At 38.6% G+C, this 22620-nt stretch overlaps 2 protein-coding genes across 4 annotated transcripts in view; both read right to left on the bottom strand.

The window, feature by feature from the left end:
- LOC126946724 (non-histone chromosomal protein HMG-17-like) overlaps nt 1-22620 on the bottom strand; it is a 1084902-nt gene that overhangs the window by 166331 nt on the left and 895951 nt on the right. The gene's annotated exons all lie outside the window — the stretch shown is intronic.
- The window catches only part of EFHB (EF-hand domain family member B), a 74412-nt gene continuing 65333 nt past the window's right edge, over nt 13542-22620 (bottom strand). For all 3 annotated transcript variants that reach the window (XM_050777303.1, XM_050777311.1, XM_050777293.1), the window contains 3 exons: nt 19555-19767; nt 17694-17875; nt 13542-15008 (listed from right to left, as the gene is read on the bottom strand). In XM_050777303.1, the coding sequence (XP_050633260.1) occupies nt 14835-15008; nt 17694-17875; nt 19555-19767 (569 nt within the window). In that variant the 3' untranslated portion in view covers nt 13542-14834. The remainder of the gene's footprint in view (nt 15009-17693; nt 17876-19554; nt 19768-22620) is intronic.

Here is a 22620-nt window from a genome sequence, read left to right as displayed (position 1 = left end):
CCTAAATCATTATATAAACCCATATTATCCTAATACCACAACCAGGAAAGGACATAACAACAAAAAGAACAAAACAAAACAAAACAAAAATTACAGACCAATATCCTTGATGAACTTAAATGCAAAAATCCTTAACAAAATACTAGCTAAACAAATCCAACAGCATATCAAAAAGATAAGTCACCATGATCAAATGGGTTTTACACCAGGGATGCAAGCATGGTTTAACGTACTCAAGTCAATACATGTGACACACCACATAAATAGAATTAAAACAAAAATTATGTGATCATCCCAACAGATGCAGAAAAAGCAGTTGACAAAATCCAGCATCCCTTTGTGATTAAAACCCTCAGCAAAATCAGCAGAGGGGGGCTGATTTTATACCCTAACGTAATAAAAGCCATCTATGACAAACCCACAGCCAATATTATGCTCAATGGGAAAAGTTGAAAGCATTCTCCCTGAGAAATGGAACAAAATAAGAATGCCAACTTTCACCACTTCTATTCAACATAGTAATGGAAGTCCTCACCAGAACAATCAGACAAGAGAAAAAAAAATAAAGGGCATCCACATCAGTAAAGAGGAAGTCAAACTGCTGCTGTTTGCCAATGATATGATTGTATACCTAGAAAACTCTCAAGACTCAAATTCAGTAAAGTTTCAGAATACAAAATTGATGTAATCAGTAGCACTGCTATACATCAACAGCAACCAAGTTGAGAATCAAATCAGGAACTTATCCCCTTTAACAATAGCTGCAAAAAAAAAAAAAAAATACTTATGAATATACCTAACCAAGGAGGTGAAAGACCTCTAGAAGGAAAACTACAAACACTGCTGAAAGAAATCATAGATGGGTTTTTTAAGCAAATCAAACACATCCCATACTCATGGATGGGTAGAATTAATACTGTGAAAATGACCATACTGCCAAAAGCAATCTACAAAATATCATTATCATTCTCCACAGATCTAGAAAAAGTAACCCTAAAATTCATATGGAACCAAAAATGAGCCTGCATAGCCAAAGCAAGACTAAGCAAAAAGAACAACTCTGGAGGCATCACATTACCCGACTTCAAACTATACTGCAAGGCTATAGTCACCAAAACAGCATGGTGCTGGTATAAAAATAGGCACATAGACCAATGGAGCAGAATAGAGAACCCAGAAATAAAACCAAATACTTACAGCCAACTGATCATCAACAAAGCAAGCAGAAATATAAAGTGGGGAAAGGACACCCTATTCAACAAATGGTGCTGGATACTTGGCAAGCCACATGTAGAAGAAGGAAACTGATACTCATCTCTCATCTTACACAAAAATTAACTCAAGATGAATCAAAGACTTAAATCTAAGACCTGAAACCATAAAAATTCTAGAAGATAACTTTGGAAAAACTCTTCTAGACCTTGGCTTAGGCAAAGACTTCAGGACCAAGAACCCAAAAGCAAATGCAACAAAAACAAAGATAAATAGATTGGACTTAATTAAACTAAAAAGCTTCTGCACAGAAAAAGAAATAAGCATCAGAGTAAACACACAACCCACAGAGTGGGAGAAAATATTCACAGACAATGTGTCTGACAAAAGACTAACATTCAGAATCTACAAAGAACTCAAATAAATTAGCAAGAAAAAAAAAACCCTACAAAAATTGGGCAAAGGAAGTGAATAGACAATTCTCAAAAGAAGATATACAAATGGAAACATATGAAAAAGTGCTCAACATCACTAACTATCAGGGAAATGCAAATTAAAACCACAATGAGATATGACCTTACTCCTGCAAGAATAGCCATAAATAAAAAAATCAAAAAATAATAGATGTTGATGTGAATGTGGTAGAAAGGGAACACTTTTACACTGTGGGTGGGAATATAAACTAGTACAACCACTATGGAAAACAGTGTAGAGATTCCTTAAAGAACTAAAAGGAGAACTGCCATTTGATCCATCAATCCCATTACTGGGTATCCAACCAAAGAAAAAGAAGTCATTATATGAAAAAGACACTTGCACATGCATATGTATAGCAGCACAATTCACAATAGCAAAAATATGAAACCAACCTAAATGCCCAGCAACCAACAAGTGAATGAAGAAAATGTGATATACATACACCATGGAATACTACTCAGCCATAAAAAGAAACAAACTAATGGCATTTGCAGCAACCTGGATTAAGTTGGAGACCCTTATTCTAAGTGAAGTAACTCAGAAATGGAAAAGCAAACATCATATGTTCTCACATATAAGTGGGAGCTAAGCTATAAGGATGCAAAGGCATAAGAATTATATAATGGATTTGGGGGACTTGGATGGAAGAGTGGGAGATAAAATCTCAAAATCTCAAAAATCACCACTAGAGAATTTATCCATGTAACCAAAAACCACCCGTTTCCCAAAAACTATTAAAATAAAAAAAATTTTAAACCTAAATTTAAAATATACAATTCTGAGATAACCCATTTGCTTTTGGGTTCTTGGTCAAGAGGTCTTTTCCTAAAGTGACAAGATTTCTGAAGAGGTAAGAGTGGATTGATTTAGAACACAGCTTCTCTATCTCCTTCCCCACATAGGAAAGGAGAAAATTCCTCTGTGACATACAGGAGGGAGCAAGGGTTGGCCTGGAGCAGATAAATTTGTATGGCGGATCCCAGGATTTGAAGGTGTTTCCATTTGATGATTTCCATTTTCATCATCATGTAGGATACAAGATCCTTCAGAGAGTGGATTAAGGAGATTGGTTGGGAAAGGAGTTTTAAGTATATGGTAAAGCTGTTGTTGCTTCTGAGGTAATGGGAGACAGATGAACTAGGACAAATAGGGTAGATAATAGTATTATGTTGTGTCATCTCCAGGCTTAACTTTATGTACTTTTCCCCCTCTGAAATTTTTTCCTCTGACTCCTCCCAACCACTCGTTCTCAGGATTGACTGCCTTCTCCATTTGATTTTTCTCCCCTAACCCCAATTACTGTCCTGAATCTGATAAAGTGGTGCACCCATTGAGTTAACAAATCAATCCATCACTCTATAAAGGTCATCCATTTGTTATTTAAATAAAACTTTTTTTAAAAAAAAGGAAATGTAAATAAAGTACAGACTTTTGTTAATAATAATATTTCAATATTGGTTTATTAATTGTAACCAATGTACTTTACTAAAGTAAGAAGTTAGTAATTGGGGAAACTAGGTGTGGAGCACTATTTTCTGTAAACCTAAAACTGTTCTAAAATTAAAAGTTTATTTTTTAAAACAAAGTGAATACTACCAAAAGAGAGCGTAGGAGAGAACACATGTGCACACACCTGGAGTGTAAATAGAAAAACATCTATATAAACTATGAGTATTGTATTAGTCCATTTTCATGCTGCTGATAGACATACCCGAGACTGAGAAGAAAAAGAGGTTTAATTGGACTTATAGTTCCACATCGCTGAGGAATCCTCAGAATCATGGCAGGAGACAAAAGGCACTTGTTACACTGTGGTGGCAAGAGAAAAAGGAGGAAGAAGCAAAAGCAGAAACCCCTGATAAACCCATCAGATGTCATAAGATGTATTCACTATCATGAAAATAACACAGAAAAGACTGTCCCGCATGATTTAATTACCTCCCCCTAGGTCCCTCCCACAACATGTGGAAATTTTGGGAGATACAATTCAAGATGAGATTTGGGTGGGAACACAGCCAAGCCATATCATTCTGCCCCGGCCCCTCCAAATCTCATGTCCTCACATTTCAAAACCCATCATGCCTTCCCAACAGTCCCCCAAAGTCTTAACTCATTTCAGCATTAACCCAAAAGTCCACAGTCCAAAGTCTCATCTGAGACAAGGCAAGTTCCTTTCACCTGTGAGTCTGTAAAATCAAAAGCAAGCTAGTTACTTCCTCCTAGATACAATGGGGGTACCGGTATTGGATAAATACAACTGCTCCAAATGGGAGAAATTGGGCAAAACAAAGGAGTTATAGAGCCCATACAAGTCTGAAATCCAGCAGGGTAGTCAAATTTTAAAGCTCCAAAATGATCTCCTTTGACTCCATGTCTCACATCCAGGTCATGCTAATGCAAGAGGTGAGTTCTCATGGTCTTGGGCAGCTCTGCCTCTGTGGCTTTGCAGGGTACAGCCCCTCCCTCCCAGCTGCTTTCACAGGCTGGCATTGAGTGTCTGTGTCAGTAGACCTACCATTCTGGGGTCTGGAGGACGGTGACCCTCTTCTCACCGCTCCACTAGACAGTGTCCAGTAGGGACTCTGTGTGGGGGCTCCAACCCCACAGTTCCCTTCCGCACTACCCTAGCAGAGGTTCTCCATGAGGGCCCCGCCCCTGCAGCAAACTTTGGCCTGGGCATCCATGCATTTCCATGAATATTCTGAAATCTAGGTGGAGGTTCCCAAACCCCAATTCTTGACTTCTGTGTACCCGCAGGCTCAACACCACATGGAAGCTGCCAAAGCTTGAGGCTTCCACCCTCTGAAGCCACAGTCCGGGCTGTATGTTGGCCCCTCCCAGTCATGGCTGGAGAAGCTGGGATACAGGGCACCAAGTCCCTAGGCTGCACACAGCATGGGGACCTTGGGCCCGGCTCACAAAACCAATTTTCTTCCAGGCATCCAGGCCTGTGATGGGAGAGGCTGCTGTGAAGGTCTCTCATATGCCTGGTAATATTTTCTCCATGATCTTGAGGATTAACATTAGGCTCCTTGAAATAGGAACGCTTTTACACTGTTGGTGGGACTGTAAACTAGTTCAACCATTGTGGAAGACAGTGTGGCAATTCCTCAAGGATCTAGAACTAGAAATACCATTTGACCCAGCCATCCCATTACTGGGCCATATACCTGAAGGATTATAAATCATGCTGCTATAAAGACACATGCACACGTATGTTTATTGCGGGACTATTCACAATAGCAAAGACTTGGAACCAACCCAAATGTCCATCAATGACAGACTGGATTAAGAAAATGTGGCACATATACACCATGGAATACTATGCAGCCATAAAAAAGGATGAGTTCGTGTCCTTTGTAGGGACATGGATGAAGCTGGAAACCATCATTCTCAGCAAACTATCACAAGGACAGAAAACCAAACACTGCATGTTCTCACTCATAGGTGAGAATTGAACAATGAGAACACTTGGACACAGGGTGGGGAACATCACACATGGGGGACTGTAGTGGGGTGGGAGGAGGGGGGAGGGATAGCATTAGGAGATATACCTAATGTAAATGACAAGTTAATGGGTGCAGCACACCAACATGGCACATGTATACATATGTAACAAACCTGCACGTTGTGCACATGTACCCTAGAACTTAAAACATAAGGAGAAGGAGAAGGAGAAGGAGGAGGAGGAGAAGGAGAAGAAAAAGAAGAAAAAGAAGAAGAGGAGGAGGAGGAGGAGAAGAGGAAAAATATTAGGCTCCTTGCTACTTACGCAAATTTCTGCAGCCCGCTTGAATTTCTCCCCAGAAAATGGGATTTTCTTCTCTATCGCACAGACAGGCTGCACAGTTTCTGGGCTTTTATGCACTGCTTTCCTTATAAAACTAATGCTTTTAACACACCCAAGTCACCTCTTGAATGTTTTGCTGCTTAGAAATTTCTTCCACCAGATACCCTAAATCGTCTTTCTCAAGTTCAAATTTCCACAAATCTCTAGGGCAGGGGCAAAATGCCGCCAATCTCTTTGCTAAAACTTAACAAGAGTCATCTTTACTCCAGTTCCCAACAAGTTCCTTATCTCCATCTGAGACCACCTCAGCCTGAACCTTATTGTCCATATCACTATCAGCATTTTGGGCAAAGCCATTCAACAAGTCTCTAGGAAGTTCCACAGTTTCCCACATTTTCCTGTCTTCTTCTGAACCCTCCAAACTGTTCCAACCTCTGCCTGTTACCCAGTTCCAAAGTCACTTCCACATTTTTGGGTATCTTTTCAGCAATGCTCCACTCTACTGGTACAAATATCTGTATTAGGGTTCTCTTGGAGGGACAGAACTAATAGAATAGATGAAAGATAGATAGATAGATAGATAGATAGATAGATAGATAGATAGATAGATAGATAATTAAGTATTAACTTACATGATCACAAGGTCCCACAACAAGCTGTCTGCAAGCTGAGGCGTCCGAGTCCCAAAACTGAAGAACTTGGAGTCCGATGTTCGAGCTCAGGAAACATCCAGCATGGGAGGAAGATGTAGGCTGGGAGGCTAGGCCCATCTCTCCTTTTCACGTTTTTCTGCCTGCTTTACATTTGCTGGCAGCTGATTTGATTTTACCCACCAGATTAAGGGTGGATCTGCCTTTCCCAGCCCACTGATCAAAGGTTAATCTCTTTTGACAACACCTTCACAGACACACCCAGGATCAATACTTTGTATCCTTCAATCCAATCAAGTTGACTCTCACTATTAACCATCACAAGTGTGAATAATTGTGAGCTTAGTCACATAAATGTTACAAAGCTTAAAGCCTTGTCGGTCAAAGTGAGATCCCTGAGCAGCTGCATCATATCACCTGGAAGCTTTGGAAATGCATAACCTCAGGCTCCACCCTGGACATACTGAATCAGAATCTGCATTTTAACAAGATCTACAGGTGATTTATATGCACATTAAAATTTAAAACACACTAACTGAAAGGATATCAAATATAAATTTATTCATCCCCTATTGTCCCCAATTCACATTTCCTCCTAGCGAAATGTTTATATCTGTAAATCTTTTTTAAGTTTTTGCTATTCTTTTTCATTAATGGATGTGCTAGTCTATTTGTAAATCTCAGTAACTCAGATAGGTATATTTACTGCAGGAGTTGATTAATTTACCACTGACCAAAAATTCTAATCACGAAAATATTTCTAATGGGGCAAACTACAGGCTGGATCTCTGGACAAAGAGAGCATTCTTAGTCAGTCTAAATTACTACTTCACCACCACCTAACAACTGACAGACTAGGTATGGGGAGTGCCTTTTTAAAAAGATAAGCGTTGTTAATCACTTCAGGGTATTAATGTGTATAATTTACTCCGAGAGAATGAAAAAGACTTCTCCTCTGCTCAAGTGAAGGTGTGTTCACCTCTATATACAGAGTAGAAAATCTGGCAGAGTAATTACAGGTGGAATAAGAGCTATAAGCTCCAGATTACTCTCAGGAAACATTTCTTAGTCTAAACGCACTTTTTAATTAGTTCTTCCAATAGCATCATGCTAATTGGCTAATTTGGGAATGATATGAGACCCCATGTGCTTTAAAGAAAATCTGTTTGTTGATATATTTATTTGCAAGTGAGTCTGTCTTATTGCTGGCAGGACAGATATTATTAAAACAGAATCACCTGCTTATTTTAACCAGGCTTTTTTTTTTTTCATGAACACACATGAATTGGATTATCCCTAGGGTTTCAGGAGGAAGTATTAGCATTTTGAGTGATGGGAAATTGCCACTTAGCTGGGAAATAAATGAGCTTTAAATAGATCCCATTATTTTTTGCAAGGTTATTACTGTAAATGTTTTATAATAGAAGAAATGCCTTTCAAGTCTATCCTCATTGTTGGTTTATGACTGGGGTGTTAACCTCTAACTAGCCCAGCTCTTCACGTCAAGCCATGGTGAGCTTTCATAAGTGGTTATTACATAAAATAAAATTACCCTTTATTGGCCCATATAATATTTCCAACAAGTTCCTTGGTTAACCATGTTGTGAACAAAATGCATTAAGTTTATTTGCCTGAGCTAGGAAACAGTACTTTAAAACTTTTTATAGGTTCAATATATTCTACTATTAACGAGACTATCCTGAACACTATGGAAACCTAGTTTAGGTGAGAACATGGTGATATATTTGAATATTTATTTATATCTCACCTGAGTATTTCACACAGTTTTACTTGTTTCTCTGAGAGATGATACTTGATGATCCAAGCAAACCTCCTCTCTAGGTTACTAGTACTGTGTAAAATGCGCCTTTTCAGCCTAATTACTGCCACTAAATAATAATTTTAAAAAAGAAAGTGCATAAATCATCCTGGATTTTGCAAAGTGTTGTGGTAGACTTCTTCTTCCAGCTTAACATCCTCTTTTCAGCTGCTGCTATTCCACACAGTTGGCTAAGGTTCATCGCTAAGTTTGGAAATGCTAGGGTGCCCCCTACCGTTAAAATGGGAAATCACGTTTCTTAGACACTATTCAAAGAACAAGATTCTCCCAAAAAGGATATTTAACCAAAGCACAGATAAGCAACAATTAGTCACACCCACGGATGGGTGGGTGGGTGGATGGATGGATGGATGGATGGATGGATGGATGGATGGATGGATGGGAGACAGAGGCAGATAGTAAATCTACCTAAGGATAAATTTGAAATTTTGGAGTTAGAAGCTACTTGAGTATTCACCTGGTCTAGAGATCTATCTATGGAGGATACGGTGACTGAATATCAGAGGGTCAAAAGTATATGTCTATATGCATTTTTCTAAAATAATAGTGTGTATAGCTTTCATCATTATTTCAAATGTATATATAACCTGGGTCATTATCTGCTACCTTCCCTGTCATTAGTTGATTCTAAATCTAATTTAAAAACTAATCATTAGTTAATTCTAAAACTAATAAAAGCAAAGTAACTAGAACAACCAAAATAATTCCAAATAAAGAACAAAGAGGATTCACACTGATTCTAAGACGTATTCTAAAGTTATAGTAATGAAGACAGTGTGGTATTGGTGAAAGTGTAAACACATAAATCAATAGAACAAAATAGTGAGTCTATAAATAGACTCATACAAATATAACCAATTGATTTATGGCCTAGGTACAAAGGCAATTAATTCAATGTAAGAATAACTGCTTCAAAAAATAGTGCTAACTCAACATTCACCAAAAAACTATGAGATTTTGAACTAAGCTAATCTTTCATAGAGAAGACACCATGACCTATTAATGAAAATAATGAAAAATTGGGCTTCATCAAAATTTAAAACTTCTATTCTTTGAAAGACACTGTTAAGAAAATAAAAATCCAAGCTAAAGACAGGAGAAAATATCTGCAAAGTGTATATCTGATAAATGACTTGTATCCAGAATACATAAATATTTCTCAAAACTCAGTAATAGGAAAATAAACAAGCCAATTTTAAAAATTGGCAAAATACTAAGATAGAAACTTTACCAAAGAAGACACATGCATGGCCAATAAGCTTATGAAAAGACATTCAACATCATTAGTCATTACAGAAATGCACATTAAAACTACTGTGTGCTATTATTGCATACCTATAGAATGACTTAAAACATTTTTTTAACTGACAATATGTGACAATACCACATGCTGGCAAGGATGTACTAGAACACTCATGAATTGCTGGTGAAAATGCAAAATGATGCAGCTGTTTTGAAAAACAGTCTTTTAATTTCTTATAAAGTTAACATATAGCCCAGCAATCCTACCTGATAGGTATTTTTTCAAGAGAAATGAAAAGTTATGGTCATACCAAACATATACATGAGAGTTCATAGCTGCTTTATTCAGAATTCCCCAAAACTTGAAACAACCCAAACGTCTTTAAATGGTAAGTAGATGAACAAATTGTAGTATATCTATGCAGTGAAATACTACTCAGCAATAAAAAGAATGTATGTATGTATGTAACCCATGCAATCACATGATGTATCTTGAAAACATGTACTGAGTGAAAGAAGCCTGTCTCAAAAGGCTACACACTCCATGATTCCATTTATATGAGCTTCTTTTTAACGCAAAACAATAGAAACAGAAAACAGATCGTGGTTATGAGAGGCTGGGGTGGGGAAGAAGAGATATTTACTGCAAAAGAGCACAAGAGAATTTTAGAGAGTGATGGAACAGTCCTATATTTTGTTTGTGATGGTAGTTACACAATCCATATGCATTTGTCAACACTCATAGAATTGCACACTAAAAAGGGTCCTTTTTACTGTGTGTAGATGATACCTCAATAACCCTATAAAAAAATCAATACGCAATTTTTAAATTTGTCACAACATCAAAAACATACCTAGGAATAAATCTAATGCAAGAGGTACAATATCTCAACATGGAAAACTAAAAAGCAATAAAGAAAAGCTAAATAAATGTATGCGTGTACCATATTTAGTGTTTGGAAGTCAAAACATTGAAAAAAAAAAAAAGCCAACTTCCCCAAATTGATCTGTAGATTCAATGCAATCACAATAAAAATCCCAGCAGATTGTGTGCATGCTTAAAAAAAAATAGAATGAGAGTCTGTGCTTCAAGTCTGAAACAAGTGATAGAAATGCCATGATAGCAATAAGTCAATGGGAATTGTCAAATCTATCAAAATCAACAAAGGACAACCAATTAAGAAAAACAGGAATTACGGAGACGAGAAAAAAAAAACAAGAAGAGGTCAATACAATGCTTATATAAATAGATGGAGAAACACTATTACTTAGAAGTGGCTGAGATGAGCCGAGACCTAAACTAGGCACCTTGATTAATATTTACTAAGCTAAACGGGTGCTGGTTACTTATATATCCATTATCTCCATAGCCATTGAAATAAACTTACAAGTTGAAAAGGCAGCCATTATCTCCATTTTATAAATACAAAAGACACAGTTTTGTAAGGTTAGATGTCTTTATAAGGTTGTAAGTGCAGTGAATGACAAATTTATTACTCACATCTAATGCTCTCAGTTTGCTTCTCAGGAGGGGTCCGATTGGTGATCTATAATTACTAAGCACTTTGCAGTTTGACTAAGTAAAATATGAGGGCTGAAAGACTGCATCATGCTAGGAACTACAACTTTTGCAAATGGGAATCAAGAAATCAGCATTACTTATATGATGTAATACAATTTGGGAAGGAGGTATCATAGCAAATAGAAAAAAAGTAAATGATGAATTAGAAATCACTGAAGCATGAAACTTGATTGAAATTACAGTTCTTCAGACTTTATTAACACAGCCAAAGGTAAGAAATGTACATGACAAGATGTTAATATTCTATGTGAAAAAAAAGTTGCTAGCATCATGCACCTTGCAACATCCTTAGCACCATGTTGAGACATACAACTTTTTTTTTTTTAGTCTATGTGGTGCAATGCATCTGGTTTCACAGACCACTGGCTTTTTGCTGAGCCGCACTCAAGGATGACTGTGGCTATGGTAGCTAGGTTCACACGTTAAAGGCTGCTTCTTCCGTAACAGGACGGTGTATGTAAATAGCATCAAGCAAACAGCAGAGATGCTGGCCTTAATGAAAGATAAGCTGGAAAGCTACCAATTGCTCAGACATTAGGAAAGACAACCTTCAAAAAGATCCAAGAGGGCTTTGGTGAAGTTCTCAGGCAGACATCTAGCAGCCAATGCCAGCCAGCAGGCCTATAATAGGCATAGGAGACCTCTGGGTGCTGCCTGCTCCAACTTAACTGTAAATTGCAGCTAGAGCACTAGGCATACTCTGTAGATGGCAGTGATCTGAGCTAATGGCTGGCTGCCATGACCCAGTAAAAAGTAACTGAGGCAAAAATCTGATTTTAGAGAAGAGAGTATTTCCATGTATCCAAATCTTCTAGACACTAAGAGGCAAAGCTTTTAAATGATGCCAGTTCAGCTACCCTAATTTTTATTAAAAGGCTCAATTTTTTTTTTTTTTTTTTTTTTTGAGACAGAGTCTGGCTCTATCGCCCAGGCTGGAGTGCAGCGGCGCGATCTCAGCTCACTGCAAGCTCCACCTCTCGGGTTCACGCCATTCTCCTGCCTCAGCCTCCTGAGTAGCTGGGACTACAGGGGCCCGCCACCACACCCGGCTAATTTTTTGTATATTTAGTGGAGACGGGATTTCACTGTGTTAGCCAGGATGGTCTCCATCTCCTGACCTCGTGATCTGCCCGCCTCGGCCTCCCAAAGAAAAGGTTCAAACTTTTAAACCGGGTTTGCCCAGATAAGCAGCGCTAGGTCCCTTGCCCCAAAGCCATTCTGCATTCAGGGCAGGAAGCTAACCCCTCAGTCAGCTAAACTGGAATTCGTGTGGCTCAAGGATCACCTCCATCACATGTGCCACTTTGATTCTAGCTGGTTTAACTCACAGAAGAAACCTTAACAGGAGGTAGGTTTCTGAATCCTAGGCAATTCCAAAACAAGAAGCAATGGAAGCAGCTCCTAGGCACAGAATTGAAGGGGTGCACTTAAAAAGAATATTGACAATAGGCTGCTAAATAGCACCTGCACTCTATTCAGTCCCTAGCATCTCAAAGAATAATGAAAAGTATAAAATAGGCTGAGTGGGGAAGAGAGATACTTCATAATAAAAAGTAATGACCAGCCAGGCACAGTAGTTCACACCTGTAATCCCACCACCTTGGGAGGTCAAGGCGGTGGATCACCTGAGGTCAGGAGTTTAAGACCAACCTGGCCAATATAGTGAAACCCCATACCTACGAAAAATACAAAAAATTAGCCCATCATGGTGGCACACGCCTGTGAGGCACAAGAATCACTTGAACCTAGGAGGGAGAGGTGAGCTAAGATCGCACTACTGCACTCCAGCCACGGCAACAGAGTGAGACTCCATATCAAAAAATAATAATAATAATGACTGGGCTGCTGTCCAAAATTTCTAAATTGCAAGAAGGAAATAATGTTTTAAATGTCATGCCCCAAAAAGAGAAGACAGTATACATAAAGTAGATTTTTAGGTCAGATATAGTAAATGCATAGTATCAAAATTAACTTCATTTCTCCCAAATTAGTTTAAGTCCATAGGTCATAAATTCTAGCTAATGCACACATATGAGCATCTTGGTAAGGCTCAAATCAAGATTTTCTCCATCTCCCTCCTTCACTCAGATACCATGTAATTTCTTCTGTGGCTTCGGTGACATACAGATACTGGGTTGTAGAAACACAATTTTTGCTGAGAAAATTGCTCTGAGATAACTGCTTTCAGAGCTAAGAATTGGCTTATTTCCTAAATTTGGTGGAAGCTGTGAAATCTTGTATATCTTGTTACATCTTTGACTTCCTAAAATTGAAGCTCAGCGGAGGCTTCAGTTAAGCAACTATGACTTTAAGAGCCAGGATGGAATTATTGTCTTCCCAGTGAGAAGCAGCTCTAGACGCAGCTGCTTAAAGGAACCACACCTCTCCCCAGATCTTCCAAACACCTTGGCTGAAACTCGGCAGAAGCAGAAAAAAAGGGAGACATAATTTCCTTGGATTTTTAACTCACTGGACACTAGATAATTTGATTTCAGTCTTGAATTACTTTGAATTTTATCTTCAGATTTTAACTGGCAGGGAAATTTAACATTTGGGTATTATTTATTCCTGTGAATTTGACACTAGAAAGATTATTCAAATTTTATCATCTTCATGTTTATCATCTTTATGCTGGCATTTTATTACCAGCGTATCTTATTTATTCTCATTCTAGAATTCTCATTGTAGAATCCCTTATACACCATGTTGGACAACGTGGCTGGGCATAAGTTGGAATGAGAGATAGAATAAAAAGATAACTTTTTTATTTGTCAATGGAGTTTCCTTGAAGTTGAAAATGTACAGTTCTGACCCATTTTATAGCCTACCAGGGACAAAATACAAAGAACCCACCAGAGATAGGAGGAGGATACACAACAGAACCTCAATTGGTACTTTTAGAGTAGATTTTGGAATCAGGACCATCCCGAATGATGTCTTACCTCCTCCCTTAGGGGGAATGGCCCCATGCCTGCTTGACCATAGTTCAATGACTTAAGCCAAATGTGTTAAGAAAGCATGAGTTTAGAGATCATTTGGAAAAGACTGCTTATTCCGCAAACCTTATAATGTTTTCTTTTGTCTTGTTTTTGCTGTCTTAAAAGCTTTAAATTTGTGGTTTTTAATATATGCAAAGAGCTCCTCTAGCTGTATTCTTCATTTGTTCTTTTAAAGAATTAGTTTTTAAAAGACAAGTAACTTTTCAATGAAAAAGGAAATGTAAGGAAGTTAAGACTGCTTTTTTTTTTTTTTTTTTCCTTAAAATTTTTCACCTGTAGCCAGGCGCAGTGGCTCACGCCTGTAATCCCAGCACTTTGGGAGGCTGAGGGAGGCAGATCACGAGGTCAGGAGATCGAGACCAGCCTGGCTAACGCGGTGAAACCCCATCTCTATGAAAAATATGAAAAATTAGCCTGGCATGGTGGCGGGTGCCTATAGTCCCAGCTACTCGGGAAGCTGAGGCAGAAGAATCGCTTGAACCCAGGAGGTGAAGGTTGCAGTGAGCCAACATTGTGCCACTGCACTCCAGCCTGGACAACAGAGTGAGACTCTGTCTCAAAAAAAAAGAAATTCACCTGTAGTTCCATGCACAAGAGCCAGCTTTTAGTCCACTACACAAACATGAATCTCTCTACTCTTGGTGTGTTACGACATTTTAATCACCTGTGACAGAAACTGCAGCCCACATTGGCTTAACCAACAAAGAAAATTAAACTTGCCATCACAAATCACACTACGAATTCGGACGGCCCACTAAAATGGATGGAATTCTTAGGCCTACAAAACTTCTAATATCATTCTGAACTATGTCTTCGCTGGGGCTGCATGTTAACCCTTCAATCACTTGTCAAGCTCTTAGGTTCTTTATGGAAAACAATAAATTTTAAAATCCAAAATCTAATTTATTAGCAACACATACAGGCATATGAGTCTTACCACTGTGATTGCTGAACTCTAACGTAATATCTAAAGCCAGAATGGACTGAACATTTTAGATAAACATAGTTAATAATTCTTTTGCTTGAATGGAGTCCAAAAATATCACATGGGTGTTTTACACTTGATCCTGTCTGCATGCCGCAGCTCATCTAGAACATTTCTGATGTTCTCAACACAAACTTCTCCTCTGTGATGCTTTTTTGATGCAAGATTCCATACATTTTCAAATTCTTCATCAGAAAGCTTGACACCAATGTTACACAATATCTCTGCAATCTAGAAAAAGGCATTTAAAATAAGTAGGTCATTATTTATATGTTTTAAAATTTGTAATGAAAAATACCTTTATAATATCTAAGACTATGGATATTTTTTCCAAAAAAGTATGTGTGTGTATATATTTGTGTGTGTGCATGTGCTTGTGTGTATATATATATATATATATAAAAAATAAGGAAATATCAAAATTCTAATGCTGTCAGCTCATGAATAATTTTGTTATTATAAACATGAGGGTGTTCAAATACACTAGCCAATATATAAAGTTACTTTCAACTTTAAATGTCTCATTATTTTAAGGAGAGGTAGCAAAATTCAAGTAAAAAGGGTGAAAAAAGTAAAGAAGACTTGCTAGGTTTGAGTTTCATTTCAATCATTTATTGTCATTTTGGTCTTGTGTATGTAACCTAAGCCACTTGAACATTAGTTTTGTTTGTTTATTTATTTATTTATTTATTTTTGAGACAGAGTCTCACTCTGTTGCCCAGGCTGGAGTACAGTGGCGTGATCTTGGCTCACTGCAGCCTCTGCCTCCTGGGTACAAGTGATTCTCCTGCATCAGCCTCCTGAGTAGCTGGGATTACAGGTGTGTGCTACCACACCTGGTCAATTTTTTTCTATTTTTAGTAGAGATGAAGTTACACCATGCTGGCCAGGCTGGTCTTGAACTCCCGACCTCAGATGACCCACCCACCTCAGCCTCCCAAAGTGCTGGGATTACAGGCATGAGCCACTAGGCGTGGCCAAGTTTTATATTCTTTATAATACGAACATTTATGAAATGTATCTAACTGGCCTGTTGGAACTTGAACTACGTGTGCAAATGGCAGACAGATAGTGTACCCATGATTAAAAGAGTACACTAAAAGCGGAGCACACTGAAAACCAGCAACCTTTGGTTACTAATAATCCCTCTACAGTGATAATTATTAAAACAGATGAAGGTGGGGAAAAACATGCTTCTTATGTCTTAAGAAAAATATAAGAAAAGAAAGTAAGAACTAGTAATGGGAATAAAATATGTGAAAACAAAATTTTTAAATGAAACTAAATTTAAAAGAAGAAGCATTTACTATGAAGCATTCAGGAAAAAAAAAGGGGGGGGAAATGAAAAGGTTAGACAGCGAATAGCCAAAGAAATAAAATAGTTGCCGAATACATCTATTAAACAGAATCTCAACAATTAATCCCCTAGAAATGATGTACCCCTGTGGGAAATTAGTGTAATTAAATACAAATTAAGTACTATTCAAATACAAATCGAATTCTGAAATTCAGAAGAGCAGAGCTGCTAGCAACTGCAGCTATAAAGCAAAAACACAATACCCTATGCATAGCTGGTAGTTCCCCACCCACTGGTAGTTTAAAAAGGCCCCTGCAGAGTGAGCTCCGGAATGGTTTGAGTCAGTCTTGAGCATCCCCTACCTTCTCCTCTGCTTCCTCCCCTACTCCTTGGGAAACTTTGCTCCAGGGGTTTGGCATTCTATCAGTAGTATGCTGACTACCTAACACGTCTACTGAAATCTATCCATCCTCAAGTCAACGTTATTATTCCAAGCAGGTCTTTGACTTCTTACTTTTTGCCTAGAATTGTGGGATAAAGGATGACTTCCTAGTTAAAAGAATGTTTAGGCATTATGAAACAAGCAGGAGATTTCTGTTTCTTTTGGAAACCCTAAAGTTCTATTTCATAGGCCTTTTAGAGTGATTGAGGGAAGTGAAAACACAATCAGGAGGTTTTCTTCTTCGATCCGCAGGACGGATACCGGGTTCCTCCTTTGGAGCCAGGCATCAGCCTCTGTCTCCCCTTCCTCTCTGCCCTGCCTCCATGTGAAAGAATTGCTGGAATGCATCTGCCATTAATTCGGTTAGTATTTAATAAGTTTCCAAGCCATCAATCCTTCATCTGAAGTCCAAGAAGGCATCGTATGTCTTTTCCTATATCATTTCTAGCTCCAGCTATGAAGGTTCTGAAGAAGCAAGTACTCCCTGAATTACACCTGCTTTCCATAAGCACAGATGTAGACAGGCTAGTCTAACTGAGCACTGCTATAAATCTCTAGCCCTCAGCACCCCAGTGGCTATTCAGACCTAGCCGGTTCTATAACCCTGGCTTTATAACCCATCTACAAAGAGGATCATCTCGGATATGGCATCATGTTTTCTGAGTCAAAAATAAATAAATAAATAAATAAATAAATAAGACAGATGTATGACCTTACCTGCGGTGTGGCAACAAGACAGAATATTTTAAATCAATGCTTGTCACAGATAATCTGAGACATATGATACCAGTGGACAAGAAGGGTGGCAGAGTGACCATCTTCATGCCCACTCTTAGTTCTAGAGGCCCAAGGCCATCGGGATGCTTACATAAGGAAGGGATTGATCCTGTTCCTTTTCTCAACTAGAATAGTATCAAATGTTTTAGAAAAATATTTTTCTTCTTTACATGGACCATATTGAATGTACAATATGAATTTACTATTCCTGTCACAGTCTAAATTCTACCTCAAGAATTGTACCAGATGTCACAACCAAGTTGAGCATTATTCATCAAGAATCCTATACTTGGGGATCCTGTAGACTTTTGTAAATATAAAAACCCAAGTTTTGAAAAGTCTAAAAGAGTAGTCGTTGATAGATCAAACATTTCCATTTTTGTATGCTCATATGTGATACCTCTTCTTTTGATCTGGTCTTGAAGAAGTCTCTCTCAAACACTCCTTTCTGGGCAAAGACGGTAGGATATAATAGTGAATACGCACCACCTTCTTCACCATAATTAGTTCTGTCACTGATGCGACGAATTCGGGGAGCAGGAATGTCAGATCGAATGGTTGGAACTCCACAAATAGGGTAACCTAGGTCATTGATGAGGAAAGAAAACCGACATTCTAAAACAAAGCTGTGTAACACAGCCACCAGTCACATGTGCATACTGAGCACTTAAAACGTGGCTAGGAAGAATTTTGGTGTAATCCAAATGTAAAATTCAAACATTTTAGTACAAAAAAGCAAAATATTTAATAATTTTTATATTGATTAGTTATTGAAATAATATTTTGAATATATATAGTATTAAAATAAATTTCACCTGTTTCTTTTTTTTTTAACATGGCTTTTTTTTTTTTTCTTTTTCTTTTTCTTTTTTGAGACAGAGTCTCACTCTGTCACCCAGGCTAGAATGCAGTGGCCTGATCACAGCTCACTGCAGCCTTGAACTCCTGGACTCAAGTGATCCTCCCACCTCAGCCTCCCAGGTTGCTGAGACTACAGGAGTTTGCCACCATGGCCAGCTAATTTTTGTAATTTTTGTAGAGACAGAGTCTCACTATGTTGCCCAGGCTGGTCTTGAACTCCTCACCTCAAGTGATCCTCCCACCTTGGCCTCCCAAGGTGCTGGGATTACAGGCATGAGCCACCATGCCCAGCATGATTTTCTTTAATGCTAAAAAGTTTGTAAATGCACAGATGACTTCAATTTTATTTCTACTGGACAACACAGTGTAAAGAGAGTAACAAGATTTCATTACTCTAGAATATATAGCATGTCTATAAAAATCCAGTTGAGAAAAATATGTAAATCCTCAGTCATGTCCTTATTCCAATGATGTGATCTTGATCAACATAAAATAGTTTTTCTAAATCACCAATATTCATCATGCTTCATATTGATATATGGATGTTATAGGTTGAATTGTCTCCTCCCAAAACATATATGGTGAAGTCCTAACTTCCACTACCTCAGAGTGTGACGTTATTTGGAAATAAGGTCATTTCCGGTGTAATTAATTAAGATGACGTCACACTGGAGTATGGTGGGCCCCTAACCTAATATGGCTAGAGTTCTTGTAAAACGGAGGAATTTGGACACAGACATGAAAATGGGGAGAACACCACATGAAGATGAAGGCAGAGATCAGGGTGATGCTGAAGGAGCCAAGTGGTGCCAAAGACTGCTAGTAAATCATCAGAAACCAGGGGAGAGGCATGGACAGATTCTCCTTTACAGTCCACCAGAGGAACCAATCCTACTGACACCTTGCATTTCAAGCCTCCAGAACTGTGAGACCATAAAATTCTGTTAAGACACCGGTTTGTGGTGCTGTGATATAGCAGCCCCAGCAAACTAACATGGGGAATGAATATGCAGAGAAATGTTATGTAAAAGTTCTTTAAATATTTGAAGGCAGATATGTATGGAGCTAAGAATCATATGGTTTTAAAATCATCTAATATTAATACTTGGTGGAATCTGAATTACTACGATGTATAACATTCGATGTTCTGATCTATAATGGTTTCCATTTCATTAATATGCAAAGAATCGTTTTACTTTGGTCATCATTGGCAATTCAGTTCAATCAACATTTATATGTGGGCCTCTCCTCCCCAGGTAGTTAGAATACGAATTAAATGCAAGGTACAAGGCTTTAAGAAACTTAGTCTAAGGAGAAAGGCAGGGGACAATGCAAGGACAAAGGACAGTTTGCTTCCACGTTTGTTGATGCTTTTAAAACTTGACAAATAAGTGACATACAAGTAACAGGAACGGCTCCTACAACTGCATTGATCTCAGAAGAAGTTGTCTTATAGTAGTTGGAAACTTTATCACTTGGTCTCAGAAGTGTCCGAAGAGTCTTTTCTGTGCTCCCTGGTTCTTTTAAGACAATATCTTCTGGCTTTATGAGGAGAGCTGGTTCAGGTTCTTCAACATTAGCCTCAGTAGGGTTTACACAATCTGGTTTTCTACCTTTAAGAAAAAAAAAAAGGAAAGAAAAAATGCAGGAATACATTACTACTTAGTGCTTGCTGCTCTGCAACAGGATAAGTTTTCCCATCTAGTTTCCTCTTGCAAATGGAAACAGCTGGCATGACCCCTCCACTGACCCAACACCCAACTGTGGAAGAGTAAGTTCAGGCCAATGTCATACACCAAGAAATCTGAACATGGCCTAATGTTTTCTTCTGCCACTCTACTCACTTCATTCTAGAATAAAGCTTTGAAATATGAGAGACCAAATGTAAACATAGAATCCATTCATTTCTTTTCTTAAAAAAAAAAAAATAGAGCAGGCGGGCATGGTGGCCCACACCTGTAATCCCAACACTTTGGGAGGCCGAGGCAGGGGGCAGATCACCTGAGGTCAGGAGTTCGAGACCAGCCTGGCCAACATGATGAAACCCCGTCTCTACTAAAAATATAAAAATTGCCGGACGTGGTGGCGGGCGCCTGTAATCCCAGCTACTCGGGAGGCTGAGACAGGAGAATTGCTTGAATCCGGGAGACGGAGGTTGCAGTGAGCCGAGATTACGCCATTGCACTCCAGCCTGAGGGACAAGAGCGAGACTTCGTCTCAAAAAAAAAAAAAAAAAAAGTGTATTTTAATATTTAACTTGAACTACAGAGTTTTTCCTAGCACTATGCCCTAGGGAGAAATAAGACAAGACATGCTTGTAGTTGAAAATTCCACACGTACTTGACCGGGGGGAGCGTGCATTACAACATCGAGATGATAAGAACGCACTATGAGCTCAAGAACTGTTTCTACAACTAATTCCTGACAAGTCAGTGTACAAAAGAAAACCCTGAGATAGAACTGAAGTTGTAAGACTCTGTCCTCCTTTGCAGATTTGCTTTGCTGAGTCAATTCTGAAATTTAGGAATAAATTCCTGCAATCTTTTTCCGATCTGGTTACTACATATGTACCACTAGAGAGCGCTGTGGTGTTTCCATCTTCAGAAAAATTCTAAAGGTTCTGGGGGAGCCCAAGTAAGGGTTGCAAAGGCAAGTGGCCTGCTGGTATTAGAGAAGGGTGGATACCCTGGCAAACTAGAAAAGACTTACCTCTCTGAAGAACGCATTCTTCCCCACAACCCCACCTCTCCCCACACTCAGTTCCTGCCAATGGCTGCTATGAAAATGCTCAGGCCTACCGTTCCAGGTCCTCTAATCCTCCACCTCACCAAAAGTGGAAATCTGGACAAAGTTTGAAAAAGAATTTCTCAAAAAAATTGAAAGATTATTTACCCATTTTTCTTCAAAAGTCAACAGTAAGATAGAATTTGATATCAGAAAAATTTTGGCAGAACATTCCTGGGCCCCCTCTAGACCTAGTGACCACAAACCTAACAGTTTCTACCCTAAAATCATACAAGATGAAAATCCTCAAAAACTCTATTGAAAATGGCTGAAGAAATTAGGATCCAAAACCAGAAACAATTCGAAGAATTATCTGGTCTGAAATAAGCTTTTCGTTCTACCATTACTTCATGAGTTGTGCCAAGAAGGAAGCTCTGTCAGCCCGTTTATGAAAGAGTCGGAGTACAGCTGTTTTCTATAAAAAGCTTCATTAGGTAGGGAAGATTCTGATGCCTTCCTAGTGGATAGAATAGAAAGGCTAACCCATAAGGGCTCGCATCATCAGGAGAGACCAAAATTTGGTTTTGACTTCACAGAAAGGCATGACTCAAGAGTAAAAGTGAAAATAGTAGTTATCTCCACTTTTTAGAAAAGAGACATCCCAAGAGGAAATAAAAATGTAAACATCTTTTTAAAAAGTTGAACCTCTAATAATTAAGATACAAAAATTAGGGTAGGCCGGGTGCAGTGGCTCATGCCTGTAATCCCAGCATATTGGGAGGCCGAGGAGGGAAGATCCCTCAAGCCAGGAGTTTACAACCAGCATGGGCAACACAGCCACTCAAGAGGCTGAGGCAGGAGAATCACCTGAGCCCAGGAGTTCAAGGCTGCAGTCGGCTATGATTGCACCACTGCACTCCAGCCTGGGCAAGTAGAGTGAGACATTGTCTCAAAAAAAAAAAAAAAAAAAAAAAAAAAAAAGGTAAGGCAAATGAGGTATTATTATAAACCAACTAAAGTACAAGAATGTAAGAATGTTTGAAATAACACTCAATGGTAGTGAGATTGGAGTAAAACCTCACAGACTTAGCTGATAAAATTGCAAATCAGTAAAATCATTTAGAAAAGCAAAATGAAAATAGTTACTTCTGAGACAATAATAACGGTCATAAGAAATGAGAAATAAAAAGCTTTTTGAGATATGATCATTATAACATTGTGCATACTACTTTTAAAATATTAGAAACAGCCTAAATTTCAGAAAGTGAAGAAATGGCTTAGTAAATCATAATATATAAGCATGAGGGAACTGAAATGTAGTTCATAGAAACCAAAAAAGCATTTCTTCATTCCTTAGAAATATGAAAGCTGGCTGGGCATGTTGGCTCATGTCAGTCATCCTAGCACTTTGGGAGGCCAAGACAGGAGGATCACTTGAGGCCAGGAGTTCAAGGCCAGCCTAGGCAACATGGTGAAACCCTGTCTCTGCTAAAAATACAAAAAAATTAGCCAGGCATGGTGGCACGCACCTCCCGTAATCCCAGCTACTCTGGAGGCTGAGGCACAAGAATCACTTGAGCCCGGGAGGCAGAGAGTGCAGTGAACCGAGATCACACCACTGCACTCCAGCCTGGGTAACAGAGCAAGACCCTGTCAAAAAAAAAAAAAAAAAAAGAAAGAAAAAGAAAGAAGAAGAAGAGAAATGTGAAAGCTAAATTTTAAAAAGCCTTATATAGTACGTT

This window comes from Macaca thibetana, chromosome 2 (genome assembly GCF_024542745.1).
Source record: "Macaca thibetana thibetana isolate TM-01 chromosome 2, ASM2454274v1, whole genome shotgun sequence".
Taxonomy (NCBI): Eukaryota; Metazoa; Chordata; class Mammalia; order Primates; family Cercopithecidae; genus Macaca; species Macaca thibetana.
This window is presented reverse-complemented; position numbering and strand designations above follow the sequence as displayed.